This window comes from Pogona vitticeps, chromosome 4 (assembly GCF_051106095.1).
Source record: "Pogona vitticeps strain Pit_001003342236 chromosome 4, PviZW2.1, whole genome shotgun sequence".
Classification (NCBI taxonomy): Eukaryota; Metazoa; Chordata; class Lepidosauria; order Squamata; family Agamidae; genus Pogona; species Pogona vitticeps.
The window spans coordinates 40,713,800-40,737,084 of NC_135786.1; the positions used below are offsets into that span (position 1 = coordinate 40,713,800).

The 23,285-nt window shown below is 41.9% G+C and overlaps 1 protein-coding gene across 1 annotated transcript; it reads right to left on the reverse strand.

The window, feature by feature from the left end:
- Window positions 1-6,725: 6,725 nt before the first annotated feature.
- On the reverse strand, window positions 6,726-16,271 carry OLFML3 (olfactomedin like 3). Its single transcript, XM_020780562.3, has 3 exons — window positions 15,990-16,271; window positions 12,785-13,070; window positions 6,726-8,049 (listed from the first exon to the last, which is right to left on the reverse strand). The coding sequence occupies exons 1-3, from the start codon at window positions 16,098-16,100 to the stop codon at window positions 7,265-7,267; spliced, it is 1,182 nt and encodes a 393-aa protein (XP_020636221.3). The 5' UTR covers window positions 16,101-16,271; the 3' UTR covers window positions 6,726-7,264.
- Between the last annotated feature and the right edge of the window lie 7,014 nt (window positions 16,272-23,285).

The following is a 23,285-nucleotide window of genomic DNA, read 5'->3' on the forward strand; positions in this document are numbered from 1 at the left end:
ACTGTTGTAAATGGATTTTCTTCAGCAATTTAATGATAGATAACAGAGTGAATCACATTGTTTCTATTACTGATATTCTTTTTTAAAAGTAGCTTGCCTGTCAGTTCCTAGAGTAGTCATTCCATTCATTAGTACCATATAGTACATTGTCACTTGTTAGTGTGCAGGCCTCGTCTCTACAGTTCTTGTGATATTATTCATGATAGGAATAATTGGTCTAATGCAGGCACCCTAAAAATAGCTTACAAAGAGGTGCCAGAAAATCCGTAATTGAGCAGCTGACACATGTGGCACTATTGACACATTCAGCAGGGGCTTGGCTTTGCAATGTTTGAAAAAACAAATTTAGGAAGGAAGGAAGGAAGGAAGGAAGGAAGGAAGGAAGGAAGGAAGGAAGGAAGGAAGGAAGGAAGGAAGGAAGGAAGGAAGGAAGGAAGGAAGGAAGGAAGGAAGGAAGGAAGGAAGGAAGGAATGTAATGAACATTGGGACAAAAAATCAAAACTTTATTTATCAGCTAATGGGTTCTGAGCTACCCATGATGGATCAGGAAAGAGATCTTAGTGTGCTGGTGGACAGCTCGATGAAAGTGTCAACTCCGTGTGTGGCGGCAGTGAAGAAGGCCAATTCCATGACAGGTATCATTAAAAAGGGGATTGAAAATAAAACAGCCAACATTATGATGCCATTGTACAAAATGCAGGTAAGGTCACACCTGGAGTACTGCATACAGTTCTGGTCACTGCACCTCAAAAAAGAAAAAGGTGCAGAGGAGAGCGACTAAAACGATTACTGGTCTGGAGCTCCTCCTTTATGAGGAAAGACTACAGCATTTGGGGCTCTTTAGTCTAGAGAAAAGGCGCCTGAGGGAGGACATGTTTGAGATATATAAAATTATGCAGGGGATAGATAAAGTGAATAGAGGGAAGTTCTTTCTCCTCTCATGCAATACCAGAAACAGAACATCGATTCAAACTGAGTATTGAGAGAGTGAGAACAGACAAAAGAAAATATTTCCTTACTCAGCATATTGTTAGTCTGTGCAACTCCTTGCCACATGATGTGGTGGTGGCATCTGGCCTAGATGCCTTTAAAAAGGAATTGGACAGATTTCAGGAGAGAAAGTCCATCTCAGGTTACAAACCATGATGGGAATGTATCATCTCCAAGCTTAAAAAGAAGGAACTTCAAAATGCCAGAGGCAGGGGAGTGGTACCAGGAGACAGGTATCTAGTTGTCTTGTGTGCTCCCAGAGGGATCTGATGGGGCCACTGTGAGATACAGGAAGCTGGACTAGACGGGCCCTTGGCCTGATCCAGCAGGGCTGTCCTTATGTTCTTAATGTACATTCACATAGAGTAAGTGCAAATTGGGAAAAAGAGGCCATTAAGCTTCAGAGGTAAAGGTTACATGAGATTACAGTTGTACTCTACAAATGGAAAGTATTCCACAAGATTTATTTAGGTTACAAAAATTGCAAGTACAAGAAGGAACAAATACAAATTAGAGTACCAACTAGTATCTGACCATTATTAAAGACATGAATATTTGGAGAAGTTTTCCTAGAACAGCTATAGAGCAAGGATCCAGAAGTTAGCCTCATGACTGCTAGATCCCTGCAACTGAAGCAGCCTCACCACGGATTCTTTCCTGTCCTTGCCACAAGATGCTATATGATACACAACACCATGCTGAATGTGTGTCCCTCTCGCAACCATTAGGAATCTGAAGATTTAGAGTGTGATAATATGACTTCATGTGTGAATTATTGTCTCAACTAATCACTGGTAATAGCTAGGAAAAGATGATTTGTGGGGTGAAAAGAAACAATGTTGTAGTTCATACATTACTGGAATCTGATGGGGGATATGAGGTGTTGTATAAGATGGGTTAAAATAGTTTAAAAAATAAAAACAATATGTATATGGAAGAGAATTGTAATCTTGAATGCCTTAAGGACCAGGTTTGGGCTGGAACTATATGTTGCAGATAATGTACAGTAAGCATTTTACGGTGGGTTATTATCTGCAATCAGGAGTAAAGCTGCTCCTATCACATGCTTTCATTATCCACTGGCTGCCCCCCACCAAGAACAGCACCAGCAGGCCAGCACTGGCCACCTGCACTCCCCAAACGGTCCGCGATCCCAAAAGAGTTGGGGACCGCTGTTCTACAGGATACCTCTTGTGCTCACTACCATTTACACTTGTTGAAAAACAGCCCTGACAATTGCTTTGTGTTTGGGTGAGTAATGGTTAACTGATGTAAAAAGGAGTCACTTTCTGTGATTATCCCTTGCTTGATGTCACTTTGCAAATGGTAGTGAGTACAAGATGGTAGCCTATTGACCATCTTGACTGCTGCCACTGGTGGTTGTCGACATTCAGGCTGCCTGTTCCTATATAAAGCTTGGCAGTCTTTTTCCTGCTTGCACCATGGGCACAATATTGTGCAGCAATATTGGACCATTTCCTGGTGTTTTGAACCATGGCTACAGAAGCACAATATCCCGCAGTCATAAATTGGAGGGCTTTTTAAGATTTGAACTTTTATCCAACATTGCAGCTAAGCAATCAATGGCATGAGTTGTGGGTACATGAAGATATGATTAGATAGGGAATTGCAACTAGCCTGGGCCTTGCTTGTGAATAACTCAAGCACTCAGCAGAGGGAGGTAACAAGTCACATATATTGACATTTAAATTGGCTGGACCTGAAGCTGGAGAGAGCCTTCACTCATCAAACAACTCATTAAGTAGCAGAGGTCTACCATGTACAAATCCAGCAGACAGTTTAAAAATTCCATGCACCACCAAAGAATGGGTGATGACTTCTCTTTTCACTCCTGACCCAGAATGGCAAAACTATGGGGAGAAGAAGCCAAGAGTCAGCGGCAGGATTGTTCTCATTTCCCTGCCCTAGAATCTACATCTCTGTAGAGCCATTCAAGGATCCAGCTATCCAGACATTTAGCAGATTTGTTTTAAAGGGAACCTAAAACAGTGTATGCAGAGTCCAGCTAAGAAGCTGGCCTTTTCCTGCAGCAGTAAATTCAGTGTTTTTATCAAATTAATCCAAGATTAAAAATAACAGAATTTGGAAATGTGACTTCACTGTCTACAACTTCTAGACACTTACAGCCAGTATGGCTGCAGGATTTTGTTGCCTAACCAAACTTTTTCAATAAAAGTCATTGGCACTAATTAATACATGATTTATGGCCACTGGGGTGCTGCTAGGAGGATCTAAGAACCAAAAACAGACATGAAATTGGCAATACACTTACATTGCTCTCAGCATCTACCAGCACTTACTCTGTGTCACCTCTATTCACAGTAATGAATAGAGCACTGTTACAGCAGTGTCTGGAACTCGTTGGCAATCCCTTTGTAGTGCTTTGTTTACAAGATTTCACTCATTAGAACTGATGTTTATATGTTTTTCTGCTGCAGGGCTTGATTTGAACCAGATCTCAGGGGCCACCCATGCTTTAACTAAAAAGGAAAGTGAAATTGACCCTATTCATTGGCAGATAAACTCTGTTTCTCCAAATCTGAGTCACCAACTTGTTTATTCAAGAGTAAGCCACATGGAATTCAGTGGGGCTTTGTTCTGCCATACTAAACGGTGATCCCAGATTCAGCTGTGGGCAATTTCTCTACAGCCCTTGAAGACAAGGCAAATACAGTGGTGCCTTGCAAGACGAAAGTAATTTGTTCCATGAGTAGAATCATATTGCAAAATTTTCATCTTGCAAAAAGCGAGGTTTCCCATAGGAATGCATTGCAATGCATTCCTATGGGAAACCTCGCAAGACGAACAAATTATTTTCATCTTGCGAGGCATCACTCTTGTGGGGGGAAATCATCTTGCGAAGCACAGCCATAGAAAAAGCTTTCTTGTGATTCACCACAACAATCGCAAAACGCTTTCATCTTGTGAGTTTTTCGTCCAGCGAGGCATTCGTCTTGCGAGGCACCACTGTAATTTTTTTTAATAATTGGTGCAGCACATCAGCGATGGTCTACTGCAGTCTAAAATAAATTTCACTTCCTCTGCCCCTCCACCAAGCAGCAGAAGATGTGCTGAATTTGCCAATATCCTGAATTGATTCACATTAAGCCACCTCACTATACTGGAAATACAAAATGGAAGGAGCCAGACCAAACAGGATTTATTGAGCTCTGGTATGTCTTTTGGATACGAGGATTACCCCCAATGGCATATCACACCTTCACCCAACCCCAAGCAAACTTATTTAGCCCACACCAGCCAACTCCAAAAGATCCCATCAGATTGCACCTTAAGCCTGTTCCAAGCTCTTCTTCTTCTTTTTCTTTTTTGAGCTGTGTAATAGCACTCCACCCTTCAAATAAAATTAAGCACTGGAGGAACAGTACTGCCACCCAATAAAGGTATGTATACTTCCATTGATATTCAACTGTTTTCCATGACAAGTAGCAAAAGAGGCAGTCCTCTAATGCCAAGGTCCCCAACCTCCGGTCCATGGCCTGGTTCCAGGCTCTGGCCTTGGCAGGACTGGGCTGCAGAGACAGATTTCCCACCTCCCTGCACACATGCCCCCCGCACGTGCACATGTACACCCCCCACATGCATGCGCACTTGCCCCCCCACATGGTTGCCCTGCCCACTCAGACATGGGTGCCCTGTCCATGCATGCATGCATGTATGCACTGGTGCCCCGCCCACCCATGTATGCATGCAAGGGTGCCCCTGGCCCCCACGCATGGCCACCTCCGCCCAGACACTATACTGGTCTGTAGTTCAGAAAAGGTTGGGGACCACTGCTCTAATGCACATCAGAAGAGGACTTTTTTTAGGAAAACAAAATGGTAGCTACTCTCTTCAGCCTGAGAACTGCACCAGACCTAGGGGAATATAGTCAAAACAAAGCAGCCAATATTAAGTTAGATGAAAAGGTTGAAAATTTACTTTTACTTTCCATCCAGCGTAATCTTCAGAATACAGTATCTGCAAAGCAGCTTGCTAGTGCTGCTCTTTAATCAGAATCAATGCACTGACCATTGGGACCAAACTGTCACTTTCACTTCATTATGGGTTTGGGGAATGACTGCATCCCAGGACTCCTACTATCATCTCTGCTAGAGTTTCTTTTATTATTAACGGTTGTGTCAGACTAAGATGCTCTGTGTTTTCTGAAGGGTCAGTTCTTTTGGGTAACATGTACTGATCTGAAAAAAAAACTGGGCTTGAAATTCTGCAGAACTGCCTGCTTGCCTTAGTAGACCAATCTGTCCCAGAGTTATTGGGATGGGAGGAGAGTAAAGATCCCCAAATCCTCCACCCAACAGAAATATTGGGAATTCTGGAAATTATGGTTGGAAAAGGTAATTTTTATAAACTCTGATCCTAATTTGGTACAAAGCAACTTTCTATAATGTTGCATCATCCATGATACAGGAACCTATATCAGGAAATGAGACAGCAAATTTAACATCCAAAGCAGAACGGTGGAGTCAGTTTTTCTGGAAAGTCAGTTTTTCTTTCTACCTACAGATTTCTTTCAAGCTCTAGTTTCTCCCAGACTAAAAAAGACAGCGCCAGTACTACTCTGAATCTCAAAATCCCCCCACCAGGCCCCAAGCATCCAGTTACACCAAAGAAGAAATACTGTATCCACTCTGTATCCACACTTGCTGGGAATTTCTTGCAGCCACATCAGTGTCCAGCTGTTGCATAAATCTTACTCCCATTAATTTCCAGCCAGACTTGGAGAAGTTAAATTTGGAAAAAGTGATAGGACAGCAAGCCAAGAAATGGTAAAAAAGTTCCCACTGGAGAGCAGAACTAAAGTCTGCAGAATAATTTCCATATGTTCAAGCTCTTCTTCCAGTTTGTCAACCAACCTCTACCCTCCCTTCAGCACCCTTATTTTGCATCTCACACATATTTTAATTAGCCATCAATCCTCTCCCAACATATTGTGCTGGTTTTCTAAATGAGACCTTTACTTTTCTGATTCTGATTTATGCAAAACAATGTACCACAACTGTAGAGGAACTATTCAACCTTAAGGAGTCTGTGCTGAAATATAAACTCCTCCCAGCATAAAGATTTTGGAAACATTTTGCCCACTTCGACTTAACATCATGCTGGCGTAGTAGCTGTCCCTTAGCTGAGGGGGTTTAGAAATGGCAAAACTTAGCTCTGTCCATGCCTGGCCATTAACGCTCCTCGTTTTTGGTTCTTTTGCCAGCAGAATGTAGCCAGTAGTGCAGGCTGGCTGGCTGAGCGCTTTGCCAGCAGATCTCTAAAATCGGTCATTAGAAGATAGTTCTACTGGCATAAGGGCATTTTCCCCAGCATAAAGTGGTTTATGCCTTCTAGGGCACATTTTGTCGGTACATTTTGAATTAGACCTCCAATATTCGGTTGTTTCACCTCCTTGTTGCAATCCCAAGCAGCAAGATGATCTATTGGGCAAGTAAGAGTAGTCAAATTGGCAGAGAATTCTTTTCCATTTGCATCTGCATTTGCATTTTATTTTGCAGACAATGGAGAGATTCGAGCCAGGGCTTGGCAGATGCGAGGCAGCATTTCTCAAAAACCCTGCCTGATTAGACAACCACAGGGAATTTGTGGCTTTCTTCCCAAACCAATATCAGGGGAATTATGAGACTTAAGGGAAAAAAACCCTTTTGAATAGAATAAAATATTTGATGCAAACAGAATGTATACTTTCAAATTTATGAAGAATTGGGATTTTCAGGCTTTATTCAGTTACAAACTAAAACAGGCAGAGTGACAAGAAACATTGTATTAACTATCACCGACTTTCCAGAAAATATACCTCTTTAAGGTTAGTTAGCTTAGGGCCTGATCCCACTGCCAGAATAAACAAGCAGAGGGATTGTTTCTTTTGGATTCGGGTTAAAGTTACATCGGCTTAAGCCTAAATCCAAAACTTTTATGTTTTTTCCCCAAACATAAAAATCATTTGGTCTGTCGGTCTGTCTTCGTGTTAAAGGCCATGCTGTTTTGATTTTAACTGTACTTGGAAAAACAGTTGGCAGTTCCCCCACCCAAGCCCAAATACGGGAAACGTGTGGCTTCAAAACACTTAATGTTATCAAGAAATCATTCTTTTCTAAAAGGTCCAGCTGAATGAGTGGTTTTTGTGGCTACTGTACATGCTATGTGCCACTTGCCACCATGCGACAGCTGAAAGGTGTTGAGGTACTGAAAGACATTTATGATTCACTTCCCACCACAGTCCTAAACCTGTCAGACTTCAGTCTTCTTCTTCATCTCCATGCGGTAGATCAGCTGATAACCATCATCCCAGGCATAGATCTGCCTCTCCTTGGGATTGTACTTCATACTAGAGTGAGAGCCATACCGCTTGGGGAAGTAGATCAGGGCAGCATCTTCAGGTGCCATGGAGCCACTGACATCAAAGACACACTGGATACGGGACCTGCTCGGAAGCCGGGTATTGTATACAACATAGAGAGCTCCACAGATGACAAAAGCACTCTCTGCATTCTCTCGAGGGCATGGTGTGTCCCACATTTGCTCAATGTCTAAAGATGCAGGATCTAATTTGGCCAACGCTATGTTTCTTTCATTTTCTTGGGTGGCATAAATAGCCCAGATCCCCTCCTCATCTGCCACCAGATCAATGTAGTTGTATGAAGAAAGACCAAAAACAGGGATCTGCTCCTCAGCTGGGAAAACAGAACTGTCAACAATAGTTTTGTTGACCAGGCTAAATTTAATGACCTGGAATGTGCCGTGTCGTCGGATATAATAAAGATGGCCTCCGTACACCAAGTGTCCAGTCCCAACCCAAGGGTAGGGTAACCTGATGCGCGCAGCCTTCCGGGTAGCGGAGAAGAGTGTGAACTCCCTCATTCTGGGAAAGACATAAACAGTGTCATTGCTGGTGCCGTCAAACACATAGATCTTCTCTGAGTTACCCACAGGATCTTTGGTCCAGAGTCCAGCTGTGCTGCCAAACCGCCTCAGAATCTTCATGGCTTTCACCTGGGACACCGTGTCACTGCAATCTGGGAAGAACAATTGCAGAGTTGTCATTGCATCCTTCTCATTCTCCCTATAGTACACCTTTGGCAGAGATACATTGGCCAGAATCCTGTTGGTTTTCATGTAAAGTTTGCATATTTTACTACAGCAAATTATGGTTAACTGACAAGATTCTGCGGCGCATCTTAGTTCTACAATTGGGCACATAACCAGGCACATGACTGAGATACACCCTGGAACCTTGTCAGTTAGCCACAATCAGACATGGCAAGTTACACAAACATTACTCGAACACTCAACTACTATTGGTGTTGGTGATTCATATGCTTTATGGGTTGTGTGATTGGGATTTTCAGGAGTGGTAGAATGCCCCCCCCAAACGCTGCTAAGAAGGACACCTCTATGTTCTGATGCTGCCATGGATTTATCCCATGAACTTTAAGATTAGGCCACAGTACTGTGTAAATGGGGAACTTGCACATAATGCAAAGTGCTTATATACCACCACATAGCACTTTAATCACTCTCCAGGTGGTTTACAATTTTAATTATGTAGGCTACACATTCCCCCACCCCACCCCGTGAGCTGTGTACTCAGTTTCCCAACCTCAGAAGAATGGAAGGCTCAGTCAACCCTGAGCTACTTGAATCCATTTGGATTGAACTCAGGTGATGAGCAGAGTCTTGGCTGCAGTCCTGCATTTTGACCACTGTGCCAATAGCCAAAATTCTATCGCTTAATATAGTAAATTGCACTAGAGTAAACCCACTAAATCAATGGGGATTTGTTGAGTCAACTATTCTATAAGTTCCATTCATTTCAATGGGCCTGCTACTTTAGAACAGTAAGTCACCGTTAGAGTAGGCCCATTTAAATGAAAGAGGCATTAACACCAAATCCCCATTGATTCAATGGATGCACTCTAGTGTGACTTATTATGTTAAGCAACAGAATTTTGGCCATTGCTAATTGCACAAGCAGCAGTCAGTGCATCCAGTACAGTGTTAATCCCATCACCAATTTTTCAAGCAGTGTGTGGTTGTACAAACGACACACCACCAGAGGGCACAGACCATTTGTACAATTACCTTTGTCTCATATCTTTTTCCTAGCAAGATTCTAGTTATATTCTGTATCCTTTTGTCCTGGAAATCTTGAGTGCAGCCTCCAACATTACAGCTCACATGTGAGTAGGTGGGCCCAAATATCCTTGCTTAAAAACCATCTAGCAAGCTGTCTTTGATTTTGTTTTTTGTTTTTGTTTTTCCTGCCCAACTGTATTGTTTTCTCTACTGACTTTGGTTTGGTTTCTCTGCTACAACGTGCAGCTAAGCTCTAACAACCAGACTTCTAACAAAGCATTTACGTATTAAAATCGATTTTCATCTTGTATAACCTTTGTTTCCCCAACAGGCTGAAGATGTTTTTTAGCCTGTGGTGAAGGAGAAGATGGCACCTCCTATGCCACATTCAATCTTCTGCCTCTAACCAGACCATGTCCTCTGCTACACTTGAGGCAACTTGAGGCTAGCTTAGGAGGCACCGGAAAAAACTGCATCTTTGCATTTGCTACATAAAGTGAATCTTTTATTGTAGAGTAAAGAGTAGGACTAGCCCTGTTTCTTTCAACAGTGATATTAACAGCACAGTACACTATTTTTATGGCCTGCTGTTTAGGACAGCCTGCCCAGACCTCCAGAAGTGGTGGACTATAATCCCAGTCATCCACAGACCTCTTAACTACTGGTGCAACCCATATGTCTTGGACTGCAGCTTTTGTCTTCCCTAGACAGTGTGGCCATAGTACCGAAATTACTGCGAATGGTGGGTGTTGTGTTAAAACCCACGCAGAGGATGCCAAGTTAGGGAAGGCTAGCATAAGACACTGATGACTACTCAGCAACCTTCTTGGCCTTCCTCTCTAGGGGCTAGATTGCAGTGGAAGATTGATCTTGGAGTTGTGGGAGATTTCAAGCAGGACAAGAAAGAAGAGAAGAAAACCAGACCATCTCTTACTCTGCTGATTATAGATCACAACTACACAGATGAATGATTGCACACCTATTAGTAGCTATCAACTATGACAGCTGTATAGAGCCTCTGTATACTCAGAAGCACTATGCTTCTCTTTGCCAGATATTGGTACAAAGGGATGGCTGTCTCTATGCTGCTTGTGAAGTTGCAAGTGCATCTATTTGGCCATTATTAGAGACAGAGGAGTAGATTGCTGAATCTTGGTCTGATCCATCACAATTAGCTTTTCACTCTTTTTTCAAGCTGATCATCTATGTGCTGATTGCCTGTGGACAATGCTCATACTTGTCCCTGAGATGATTCCGCTAGTCACTTTGATATCTCCAGAAAAAGCGGAGATGGTATATTACATTTATTAGGTGCCAATGGAATGAACAGCCACCATGCCCCCCGCCCATTAGTCACAAAAAGAGACAGCTTAGCACTGAAACAATCAAGTGTCATGAAGCAGTTATGTTATTACTAGATCTGAGAAAGAGGAAGAGACAGAGCCTCTGAAGTCTGAAAACAAGGAATGCTGCACAGCAATTATGCATATTACGTGCAAGCAGGGGGTAGTAAAAATGATATTTTAAAAATCAAATTGGTTTAAATAATGATTTAAATGACAATTTAAACAAAAATTCATTTTTTATTCAAATTGTTCAAAACCACTGATTTTTTAAAAAATTAAAATCAATTTGATTTAAATCAAATCCACCCTGCATGCAAGCACATAGAAGAACGCTAAAATCTTCTTTTACAAAGCAAAACCAAGTGAAGCAAAAGCCAAATGTCAGAGATATTCTTGTACAGCTTTGTGGCCAACTCTAGTGTCTGAGTCCACATATGTCCCACAAATATATATGCAAACTCTACCTCTTCTAAAACAATCACTGGCTTTTAGGTTTCACTTCTCCATATTCACCACACTCACTAAAGGCACAGATTAATTTTTATGTAGCATTATTAATCTATCTGGATAGCTCAGTGGTTTCTGTATCTCACTGCAGAACCAGAGGTTGGGAATTTGATTCTTCATTGCATCTCTGGCAAGTAGAGCCAGCCTGTGTGCCCTTGGGCAAGCTGCACGGTCCCAAAGCACCCTCAGAAGACAGGAATGGTAGACCATTTCTGAGTATTGTCTACCTGGAAAAAACTCAAAAAGGGGCACCATAGATCAGAATAGTCTGCATCATTCTTACTGCAGCAATGGATTGCAGTTCTGTGGAAATGATTTCAATTACAGGAAACATATCTTTCAGAAGTGTTGAGGTCCTTCAATCCCTCCCACAGATTTCATGTTACTGTTTTTAAAGCTTGTCAATTTACTACCACCAGCACTAGTCTTTCATGCCAAGGAATAATGTAGTCAGCTAGGGAGAACTGTCTTTAAAAAACAAAAACTACATGATTATACTCACCAAAGCTTAACTATTTCTTCCAAAGTTAAGCATAAATAGATCCACACATACACAGAACTCTAAAATTCTGTATTGGAAGGTACCCCAAGAAATCTACAGCTAAAGCTACCCAGACATCTTCTGATTGAAAACCTCCAGTGAAGTATGGTTAATTTTCTGAGGTGATCCATTCTACTGCCAAACAGCTGTCACTGTCAGGATTAGTCTTCCTCATGTTTAGTCAAAATTTCCTTTCTTGTAATATGAATCCATTAATTTGGATCTTACCATCTGGAACTGCAGAAAATAAGGCTACTCCATTATCTACGTGACAGCCCTTTAGCTATCCTATTTTATCTCAGTTTCTCTGCTCCAAGCTAAATATATTCACCTCCCCCAAGTGTTCCTCAAAGGGTTTGATTTCCAAGCCTTTTACACTCTTGGTCACCCTCTTACATCCAAGTTCCAGCTTGCTGACATCCATTTTAAAATGTGGTACCAAAATTAGACATTGTATTTCAGGTGAGGTCTCAGAATAGGATGGCAGTATTACTCCCCTTCATCTAGACATTATATGTCTGTTGGTGCAGCCTTCATGTATATGTATATGTACATACATACATATGTTTTATGGTATGGGGACCAACCCCTTCATGGATTGCTGCCTTGTCATGGTGAAGGATCTTGAGTAATTCAGAGAAGCTATGGGCTATGCTGTGCAGGGACACCCAAGACGGACAGGTCGTAGTGGAGAGTTCCGATTAAATGTGATCCACCTGGAGCAGGAATTGGCAAGTCACTCCAGTATCTTTGCCAAGAAAACTCCATGGACAGAAACAAAAGGCTAAAAAATATGATGTTGGAAGATGAGCCCCTCAGGTCGGAAGGCATCCAACATGCTACTGATGAAGAGCGGAGGACAAATACGAGTAGCTCCAGAGCTAATGAAGTGAATGGGCCAAAGCCAAAAGGACGCTCAGCTGCGGACATGTGTAGAAGTGAAAGGAAAGTCCAATATAGGGAACTGAAATGCCAAAGAAGGGTGCTGGGTGGTGGTGGGGGAATGTTTGGCAGACTGTTTCTGTCAGCTGAGGCTATTCGCTCACTAAGTTTACCTAACAATAGGGCTGTGCTGGATTATCTATCAATTGATTGATCAGTCTATCGATCCATCTGTCTTACTAGCAGGGAGGAGGCAGAAGCATTTGTAAGATTTTTTTTGCCTGAGCTACTACAATTAGATGGTTGGCCTTGAGTACTATGTACCTTGAACCAGGGGTAGGGATGGAGCTATTTACCACTTTGCTTTGTGCAAGCCATGCTGTGAAGATTTCTGCTCACCTGTCATTTTGTCATACTTCTCATTTTTGCGCTTCTTGGCAGTAGACACCTGGTTTTCTGTGAGCTTGTCATCTACTTCCACACAGGGTGGGGCAGGATTCTGGGTTTCAAGATAATCCACTTCTCGCTCCAGCCGGTCCACTCTTACCGCAGTGTTTTCTACCTCTGCACGAAGTGTTTCTCGTTCTTTCTCCACTGCCTCCAGCATGGAAATTACTTTGTTCTTGAAATCTCTCAACTCAGTGGAGTAACGGCTACTCTGATCATGCCACTGGGAGATCCGTTCCTGGTGGAAGGAAGGGACATAAAAAACTTATGGTCAAGCTAGACAATGTTTTGTCGTGTTTTTCAGAAATACGCTTTCAAGAGATGCCAGATATCTGCTTATTGTAGAACGTGATTACTAAACATGTGCATTAAGCTGGCATAATTTCTGGTCAAAATTTTCAAATAAAACTCAAAGAGAACTTTTATTCCAATTGCAAGTTTGTTAGTCTCTGAAAGTGCAACAGGACTCTATTTTGCTGCAGTGGGGTTAATGAAATAAAGGAGGCATCTCTGGAAATTTCTCCAGAAATAACTGAGTATAGAGAAGGGCAATGCAAATCATCCCAGCTTAGTCTTCTACAATGTCAGGCGCTGATTTTGTTCAAGATCTGAACTTCCAAAACACTTCACGAAATCATTCATAAGAGGCTAGAATGGTAGGAAGTTCATAGCTATGATCAATATAGATATGCAGGAGAGTAAGGCTCTACATCTTAAGAGGTTTTACTTCAGAAGAATATACTTTCAGAGATAGTTCTGATAAAGAAATGCATTCGACTGGGGTTACATATTATGGAGTCTGAACAGAACTACAGTAGTCTTTTGCTGGAGCTGTATGGGTACCTCTTTGTTTGGAAATGAGGAGTGTACAGACACATGCTCTTAGCAGAAAACACAACCATAACTATTAAACATTGCAATAAGCAAAAAGGACATTAATTTTACTTTTGAAACTTTGAGATGTTTGATGTGTTCATGCCATTATGCCTATTTTTTCTGCAAAGGAATTAATTTAATAGTAACATATTTAATGCTATTTATGCTAAGCTTCTTTTGTTTTGGCTTGATTTGTGAGTCTGGTTGCTGATGGTTAGAACAGACCTCATAAGGAATGTGTATTCCCAGTGATTTTCAAAGTGATTTTCTCTCAGCGGTACATAGCTCAGAAATCAGATTAGCAAATTAAGCCTGTGCTTACTTTCCAATGACCAATCATAAAACAAAGCACAAACTGAATGCAAAATATGTAGGTGGAGGAAATAACATGCCGTCAAAAACAAACATCCTCCATCATTTGAATAACTACTTTTTAAAACACAGTGGCAAATATAATGGCTGGAATCCAATAGCAGACCTTCTGCCGCATAAGGCTGATTATATCATCTGCCAGCATGGTTTATCACAACTTAATAATTTCTGATTTCTATCACACACACACCCATTCAAAAGTCACAAAGATTTCCTGGGATCCCTTTCATCAAGGAGAAGCCATCTTTAATTTCCGAAAATCCACACTACCAGTATAATAGCCCAGGTAATTGCAATTTTCAGAAATTAAAGACCACCGCATCCCATGGCTCACAGTGGCTTCCCCTTGATGACAGAAACCCCAAGGGGGCCTTGAGATGTTCAGGTGGATGGAAAAATTTTAATTTATGAAAAATTACCACAGTTGATGATAAAATCGGTGGGATAAGATTTGCTGCTGAATTTCAGCCATTGTTTAGCTTGAATCCTACTGATCTAAATACTGTACCACTGAAGAGTTTCTGAAAATGATCTTTCTGTCTAAAGTATTTTGACCCCACTTTTCTCCTTAAAAAGGGCCAAGGCAACTTACATCATTAAAAGATAGTGTTTAACTCTAACAGTGGCAAGTATACAAATACAAAAGGATCAAACAATTACCATATGAGAAAACAGTAAAGTGCAACAATCCATTTGAAATCCCACTCAGGCAGCCAATCACTCAGGGAAAGCTTGCCTGAAGAGAAAGGTCTTTGCCTGCTGGAGGAAGGACAGCAAAGATGGGGTGAGTCTGGCCTTCTGTGGGAGGGAGTTCCAAAGTCTGGGAGCAGCGAGAAGGCCCTCACCGTACCAAACACACCTGTGAAGGTGTCACGACCAATAGAAAGGCCTCTTCTGATGATTTTAACATTTAATCATAATACTTGTTCATCTTGGCATTTGTTGGACCCTGAGGGATAATGCAGAGAAAATGAAGTTCCTTGACCAGGAATGCTCCATCCATTTTAGGGCGCAGGGGAACATGAAAGAGAACAATCGACTCCTGGCATGCTAATTAATTTCTCAGTGTGGGATGCTGATCACTATGTAAAAAGAGGCCAGGTCATATCTGATTTGACAGATTACATTGCATTGTAGATTTCAAGCAAAATGAAGCAGGTAATCAGATTCTCCGAATCATGAGCTTGAGTTTAGAATCCTGAAAATACCAGTTCATTTTGAAATATTTTAATCTGACTTCAGATTCTGAGCCATCACTATGCACACCGTCAAGGTTTCTTACAAAGACATTTTGTTTTTAAAGCAAACAGAATATATTCTAAACATTAAGGAGACTTTGTCCTGACATTTTTTTTACCTAACCTTACACTCAGTGTTGCGCATCCAGATAGGAACTCTCCCTGTACCCACTGGAGGGTTATCAGATAATGAGATTACAGTAATAAATGTATATAAAGTTGCTATAAAATCACTTTCTTTTGAAATGAGAGGCTCTATTGTGTTAGTTGCTCTAAAATAAGGAACAAGATTTTCTTTCATTTCCCCACATGAAAAAAAGAGTGAAGACCACACCAGCACTTGGGAGCCCCTATATCTGCCCTATTTTCTCTGCTCTCAGGTTTTTATAGTCAGGAGCAATTATCTACCATCTCTCAATATGTAGGACCATCTGTTATGGCTTCTCAGCTCAAACTTAAATTCAAAACTACTTTTCAAAATTCTGTAGCTTAGGCTGAGACTTGCATTAGATTATGGTGTCTTCTATTCAGGCTAGATGCTCCAGAAATGCTAGAGGCAGCCCAGCACCCATAACACCACAAGTCTGTGTGTGTGGGGGGGAACCATGCTACAACCCAATCAAATCCCAAAGAAGGGTATATTTTTTAGCATTCTGGTCTCGTGTCCTCACCTCTAAGACAGCCAGTCTCCTCTCCATGTAGTCCATTAACTGTTGCTGTTGTTGCCCATTGACAGTGCCAGCCAGGATAATCAGCAGAAGTAAGGCATGTTGGTGAGCCATGACCGTACCTGATGTTTTGCGTTTTCTCAGGGATCTCTGCACCGGATTCTAGCTCACAGCATTGGAATGTTTTGACAGTTTGTCTGCAAAAGGGGGAGGGAGCACAGCCTCGTTCGGTAGATTTTATGAAATCCAGATGTCTCCTTTTGGAAGAGAGAGGCTGCTCCATCTAAGGAAGAGACCAGTCTCGAGTTTTAACGCTTTTATTGCCAGAAAAAAATTAAAACACTAAAGGGTTGGGATGGAATGTACCACTGTTAAATAGATCACTTTTTACTCCAGGTTTAAATACAACATCTCTAAAGCAATGGAGAAGGAGTCTTCCATATTGTGATGCTTTGTTATGGGAGATCCATAAGAACTATTCCTTTATTCCATGGTATTTCAATCACCATCTGAAAATTCTTGCTGTTTTAGAAGCCCACCGCTTGACTGTTGTTTGGTTGTGCTTCACTGACTTATGGTTTTTGTCTGTGTATTTGCATTTAAACACTTAATCCATCTCTTGTTTTATTAACTTCTTAGGTTTCTTTTGTGGCTATGTGTTTTAATCTGCAGTGTTTGCCACCTGGAGTAACTCCATTTTTGAACCAGAAAATTAGAGTATTAAATGTTCTTAATAAGTAATTGTTTCAGGGGCGGGGCTTAGCAATGGGCAAAAAGCGATGGGCAAATTGTGGCCCTCCAGACGATATTGGACTGTAATTCTCAGCATTCGTCATCATCAGCTATGGCACTAAGGGTTGATGGCAAGAGAAGAAAAATCTGGATGGTGCCAATTTGCAGTTTTGGGAGCAACAAGAGATACAAGAAGTTTTGCCAGCCCTATAGACCTGACCCTTTATCTTTCATTATACTTTCCTGCACTCATGTCAGCTGTGCTCCTGAATAAAAAAATTAACTCAGTTTTCTGGAGGAGGAATTCCAGGATGTTTCAACCCTACAAAATGACAAATTCTAGCGGCCATATATATATATATGACAGCTGGAATCTGTTATTTGTAGAGTTCAAACATCCTGGATTTTATTATATATAGGCAGGCTTTCCCTCCTGTCATCACCTGATTGTTTTTATTTTTTCCCCATCTTGAACGATATTACTATTGTTTTTTTATTTTATTATACTGTTTTTATTCCATTTTTTAATTGTTAGCTGCCCAGAGTAGACATGTGCCTAGATGAGTTACCAGTTGCTGCCCGGGCCCAATTCAAAGTGCTTGTTTTGACATATAAAGCCCTAAACGACTTGGGCCCTGGATACTTGAAGGACTGCCTCCTTCCATATGAGCCTACCAGGCTGTTAAGATCTAGCCAGGAGGCCCTTTTGAAAGAGCCATCCCTCAAGGAGGTAAGAGGGATGGCTTGTAGACAAAGGGCCTTTTCGGCAGCTGCCCCCAGACTATGGAACGCCCTCCCGACTGAAATTTGTCTGGCGCCGACGTTGATGACATTTCGGCACCAGGTCAAAACCTTCCTGTTCCAGAAGGCTTTTAATCGAAATAACATGAACTGTGGGTCCTGATGATGGCAATTTTAATTGTATTTTAATTGTATTTTAATGATTTTATTTTTATTGTATTGAATTTTAATTATTGTAAGCCGCCCAAAGACCTCTGGGTAGAGTGGGTGGCATATAAATAAATAAATAAATAAATAAATAAATAAATAAATAAATAAATACATACATACATACATACATACATACATACATACATACATACATACATACATACATACATACATACATAAATGAGTGGGGTATAAATTTAATAAATAAATAATGTCTGGAGAGAGATATATAACATCTGGATGTATATAAATATAATATCTGGATAAGGCCCAAAATACCTTGCTAGTAACTCAGGAAGTGGAGTTTGATAAGATGTTCCCCAGAATTCTTTGTGAAGAGCAGCTGTTCCTTAGATGGCTGATTATTACACAATGTATGTCCTTCGGCGAGGAAATGTGAAGAACTGTAGTTTAGGAGAATGCAGCTTCATTAGAAAAAGGACGTATTGTAAATGAAAACCAGATTTCCCCCCTCTTATTTCCAAGCAACTTGTTGAATTTCTCAGCTATATTCAGTTGGTGAACTGCAAAATGCAGATTTGGACATTTGCAATTGGCATTCCAGTCTGATAGTATTAATTAACTGAATTTGAAATAGTAACAAATCAAAGAGGTCAGGAAACATTTAAGTTTGAATGCATTCCATTTTATTAAATTGATTGTTGGGGTGGGGAATATACCTTTAAATGAAAACAAACCCAGAAATGAATTGCTGTTTGCTTGCATTTGCAAAGCAATCCAGTTTTCAACAAATCTGCTACTAGATCAATATCTGTGTGACAGCCAATATTACTGCAGAATGCAAATAGTTTCTGATTAATATTGGGCAATAACCCTAGGGAAAGAAACATTTGCTTTAAAGTCACATATGCTGCCACTGGACAAAAAAGTGTTTTCCTGGTGCTGTCTACAGAGACAGCTGATCTGTCTCCTGACCTTAAACAACAGAAAATATGGGCAGATCTTACATGTTGAATCAGACCATTAGTCAGACCAGCTCTCCATTGTCTACACACTATATAGCTGGCCCTCTAGTGAAACATTGTTTTCCGTCAGTCTTAGCCTGGATAGCCAAAACAGGGTTTATGGGAGGCTGCACTCAAAAAACATCCAGAAAGTCTGATTTGCCTCTCCCTCTGGCCTACATGGACTGCCAGTGGTTTTCACACCCCAATTTGGAGATGCTTGGGATTAAGGCTGGCATCATTTGTATGCCAAGAAACGATGCTCTTTGTTACTGTGCATTCTCTGCTGGGAGAGAAATGAAAGACTGTAATGACAGAGTGCTTATACAGCTAAACTTTCGCATACCAGAACCCCAAAATCAACCAACTTGTATGCATGCCACCCCATTTCAGTTGCAGCTGGCCATTTCTGTTGATCAAAAACAAAGATGGGATGGGTATTTGTGCTAGAAAAAGAGTAAGAAAAAAGAAAACATGCAATGTGCTATAAGAACATCTCTCTCAGTCTCACACGCTGGTCTTTGGATTCATTTGATCCAAATAGCTTCTAATGGGTCATCAGCATCTAAAACGAGACAAAGGTCTGCTGGATAAACAAGCCTATTTGGCTTTTCATGCGACAATGTTTTAATAATTCAAAGCCTCATGCTGCCATCTAGTGGCTGTATAAAAAGAAATCCCAGTATCTGCAGTAATGCAAACTTTGTAAAAGAGATGCTGTGGCTAATCTTTGGAAAGCAATTTCAGATTTCAAGTAAGATGGCCTTCCCTCTTTGCATGTGTACTCTAGAATTTGATTTTGTTGTGACTGGTTGTTGCTGCTGTTGATGTACTGAACTCTCACTGGTTGGATCATATGGATCAGATTACACCAGGGGTCTCAAACATGCGGCCCGGGGGCCATTTGCGGCCCGCCGGATTATAGTTTGTGGCCCTCACCTTGCCTGCCCCCCCCAAGCACCCACATGTCCTCTGCTGTCAAAGAGTCAAAAAGTCTAGCCTAACCGGCTCTCTCCCAAGACAGCACATCTTGCACCCTACATCCGGAACTGCAGCCTGCCAGCCGGCAGACAGGCGGGTTGGCTGGAAGGCTGCAGTTCCAGACGGAGGGTGCAAGAGGCACTGTCTTGGGGGAGAGCTGGCGAGCGAGGTCCGCTGCTGGCCCTTTTCCATGAGCGCACGAGCTGCCACCGAGCGATGCCTGAGAGGGGAGCTCGCTCCCGTCCCATCCTCGAAGAGGGCCTCCAACTGTGCCAACAGCATCTGCCATCGCCTCTTCCAGTGAAGTGGCTCTCTGGTTCTTTTTCTCTCTCGGCACCCCCAGCACCAGCTCGGCCAGTGGCCGCCTCAGCACCTGGTGGTGCTTCCTCTTCCTCCTCCTTGTGTTCATCCTGCTTCAGCCACCTCGGCTCTGGAGGCTGCCTGGGCTCGGCTCGCAAAGTTTGCTTCCCTGTCATGGTGGGGGTAGCTGCTGCTGCTGAGTGCGCCTTTTTTGAGGGGGGGTCTCAGAGGAAGGTTGCCGGACCTCTGTGTGTGTGTGTGTGTGTTTGTGTATGTGCATGTGCGTGTGCGCACCTGTGGGGGGGTGCCCCGTTCTGTTTAATTTCGCAGGTACTTATGGGGGCTTTTCTCCTTTGGCACAGCGATTCTGTGAGGGTTTTTTTTAATCTGATGCGGCCCAGCCTCACCCAGACACTGCCTCCAGCGGCCCCCAGGTAAATTGAGTTTGAGACCCCTGGATTACACCATTCAGTTTGTTTAGCTAAATATATATTAAGGGGGTCCTAAGATGGAGTGCTTAAAAATGGGACTGCTTTTGTGTGTTCTTAAAAAGTTTTATTATTGTTTAATGTTGTAAACTGGCATGGATCCTCTTGAGGAGAAAGGCAGAGAAGAACTATTTTAAATAAATAAATAAATAAATAAATAAATAAATAAATAAATAAATAAATAAATAAATAAAAATGTTTTAAAAGAAGAAGGGGTTGTATTTCTCTTCCCCTTTGCCTGCTGGTTTGTTATTCCTTGATCCGTTTCATAGATAAGGTCACTGTCTGCCCAGGGAGGGACGTATCATTTAAACAAGGGACTGAGTGAAGGGAAACAGGGAGCAGCCACTGAAAAAAAGACGACAGAGGGAAGTGCGGCAAATAAAGACAACTATGTCCTCAAAGGAGAGAGGGATGAAACAGAATGTTGGTTATTCACCAATTGTCTTCCTGCTCAGATAGCCTAAATAGTTTTGGTGGTTATCCCCCTGGGTTAAAAGTGCTCCTTCTGAATGACACACCGCTCAGTGAAAGGGAAAACATCAGCCATCCAGGACTTGATCCTGGATGAGCATGCTGACCTGGCCTGTACTACAGAGACCTGGTTGGATGATCTGGAGGAGTCAGTCTCTCTCAGGTTTGCCCGTCTTTATGCAGCAGCAGGCCAGTGCTGGGGTCTGAGGCGGTGGAGCTGCGGTAGTCTATTGTGATTTTATTCTTCTCATCCAGTGCTCTGTGGCTTGAATCTACTTTTGGGTTGGATGCTCTAGTTGATGTTGGTCCTGTGGATGTAACTTTGGCCCCTTCTTGTCCGACGATAATAGATACATTTCTATATGTGAAGCCAGAGGATGTGGACAAGATCCCTGGAGAGGTGGAAGTTACCATATCCTGGATCCTTGCCCTTACTGGCTTATAAAAGCAGCCAGAGAGGGACTGGCCAAGTGGATAAAGGGAGCAGTGAATGATTCCTAACGTATCTAAAAGTAGTAGTAATAAGACCACTAAAGAAGCCCTCCTTAAATCACACTGGCCTGGACAACTATTGACAATTCTCAAATATTCTTCTTCTTCTTCTTCTTCTTTTTACTGGAGTGTTGTGGCTTCACAGCTCCAAGGATCCCTGGATGAAATGGATTATCTAGCTCCATTTCAGTCTGGCTTCTGCCCTGGTTATGGGACAGGGACTGCTTTGGTCGCCTTGTTAGATGACCTATGCTGGTAACTGGACCAAGGGAGTGATTCCTGTGCTTCTGCTGGATGTCTCAGTGGCTTTGAATACCATGGACCTTGGTGTTCTCCTAGGCTCTCTCTCTGGAATGACCCTTGGAGGCACTGTTCTACAGTGGCTCTGGTTCTTCCTGGAGGGGAGAGTTCCAAAGGCGATCCAGGGTCCTCCTGTTTCAGACCCAGAATGTTGGCCTGTGACATCCCTTGGTGTTCTGTTTTGTCCCCCATGCTATTTAACTTATGCATGAAACCAGTAGGTCACCTAGAGTTTTGGGGTTCCATGCTGCCAGTATGTGGATGACAACCTATTATTTCTCTCCTTTTCATCTAAATCCGCAGCAGCTGTTTTAGTTCTTAATTGGAGTCCGATGTCAGTAATGGACCTCCAATACTGAAAGCAGTATTTATTTATTTATTTATTTATTCCATTTATACCCCACCTATCTGGTCGTATTGACCACTCTAGGCGGCTTACAACACACACTGTAAGCTGAAAAAGTGTTCCACTGCTTATCGGCTTCCCATCAGCGACAAGGTGAACAGAACACTGGTTCAGATAGTCCTTTGGTCTGATACAGAATGGGTCTTGTGTTCTTATTTTTTTCTCAAAGGGAATGAGGAGGACTTGAAGTGACAAGGGCCTTCAATCTATGTCCTTTCAGAAACCCATGTAATAGGTCTTCATGAGAAAGAGGCAGGGAGCTTTGGAGCACTTAAAAGCAAAGCCAATGCAGATAATTCCCGTGTCAGTTTCTCACTTTTCCATGTCTGTCTTGGTTCACACCTCAGTGAACATTTCCTAACCAAGTCTTTGTCTTCTCATTGTACAGTATGTCCCTGAACAAACTAATCAGTAAGTGCTAGAAACAAAATGAATATTCAACAGGACATTTGGAATTTACCTGAGTATTTTCAAGCTACCAGAATGTTTAAAAACTATGCAAAGATCTTATTTCCAACTAGCCCCTACGCTGATAATTCATGTATCTTTTCATTCAGGGGACAGACATGGGAATTTTATTCTCATAATCTTGTGCAGAAAGCCTGGTGGAGAAATAATGAGTTATTCCTGGCTTTTCAGTGAGGTGTTGAAGTCCCATTTGTTTACATTTTCATTGGGGAATTTGCTAAGAGCAAGACCTCAAGATTCTGTAAGGCACACAGTATTGAGAATGGAGCAAGTATATCCCAAAAATTTATTTGGTTTTCTTTTCTATCCGTCACCCCATGCTAAAACGTTGGTTCATGATATGGCTTTCCTACTTTGACCACTGGAAACAAGTATATCTTGCATCAGCAGTCCTACAAGGGCCCTGCATACAGAGAGAAACTTATTAAGCTATAGAACAAGAGAAGCAGCTAGATCTTAATGCATGACACCAAGAAACCAAGTTTTGGTTTTATGAAATCATGACGAAGTTACAAAGAAGGCAAGCTTTCATGTTTTACAGAATTCTTCATCAGGCAAAGATGGTATAAAATTCAGGGTTCAAGGTGGAAATCCAAATACTGGGCCAGATTATGGCTCATACAGACAAGATTTCTGTAAGACAAAAGTTAACAAAGGTATCAGTTTAGAGGCTTTCCAGCGCCATGAAGACAAAGTCCTGGTGTGGTGCACCGCTGATCTGCCACTTTCCCTGTTGAAGATC

Bases quoted from the DNA above. Each gene is read 5' to 3' on its own strand.
- OLFML3 (XM_020780562.3), bottom strand. From the start codon at position 16,100: ATGGCTCACCAACATGCCTTACTTCTGCTGATTATCCTGGCTGGCACT. The intron at 13,071-15,989 runs GTGAGGACACGA...TCCTTCCACCAG, and splicing joins GGAGACTGGCTGTCTTAGAG to GAACGGATCTCCCAGTGGCA. The intron at 8,050-12,784 runs GTGAGCAGAAAT...TGTTCTTCCCAG, and splicing joins GAAGTATGACAAAATGACAG to ATTGCAGTGACACGGTGTCC.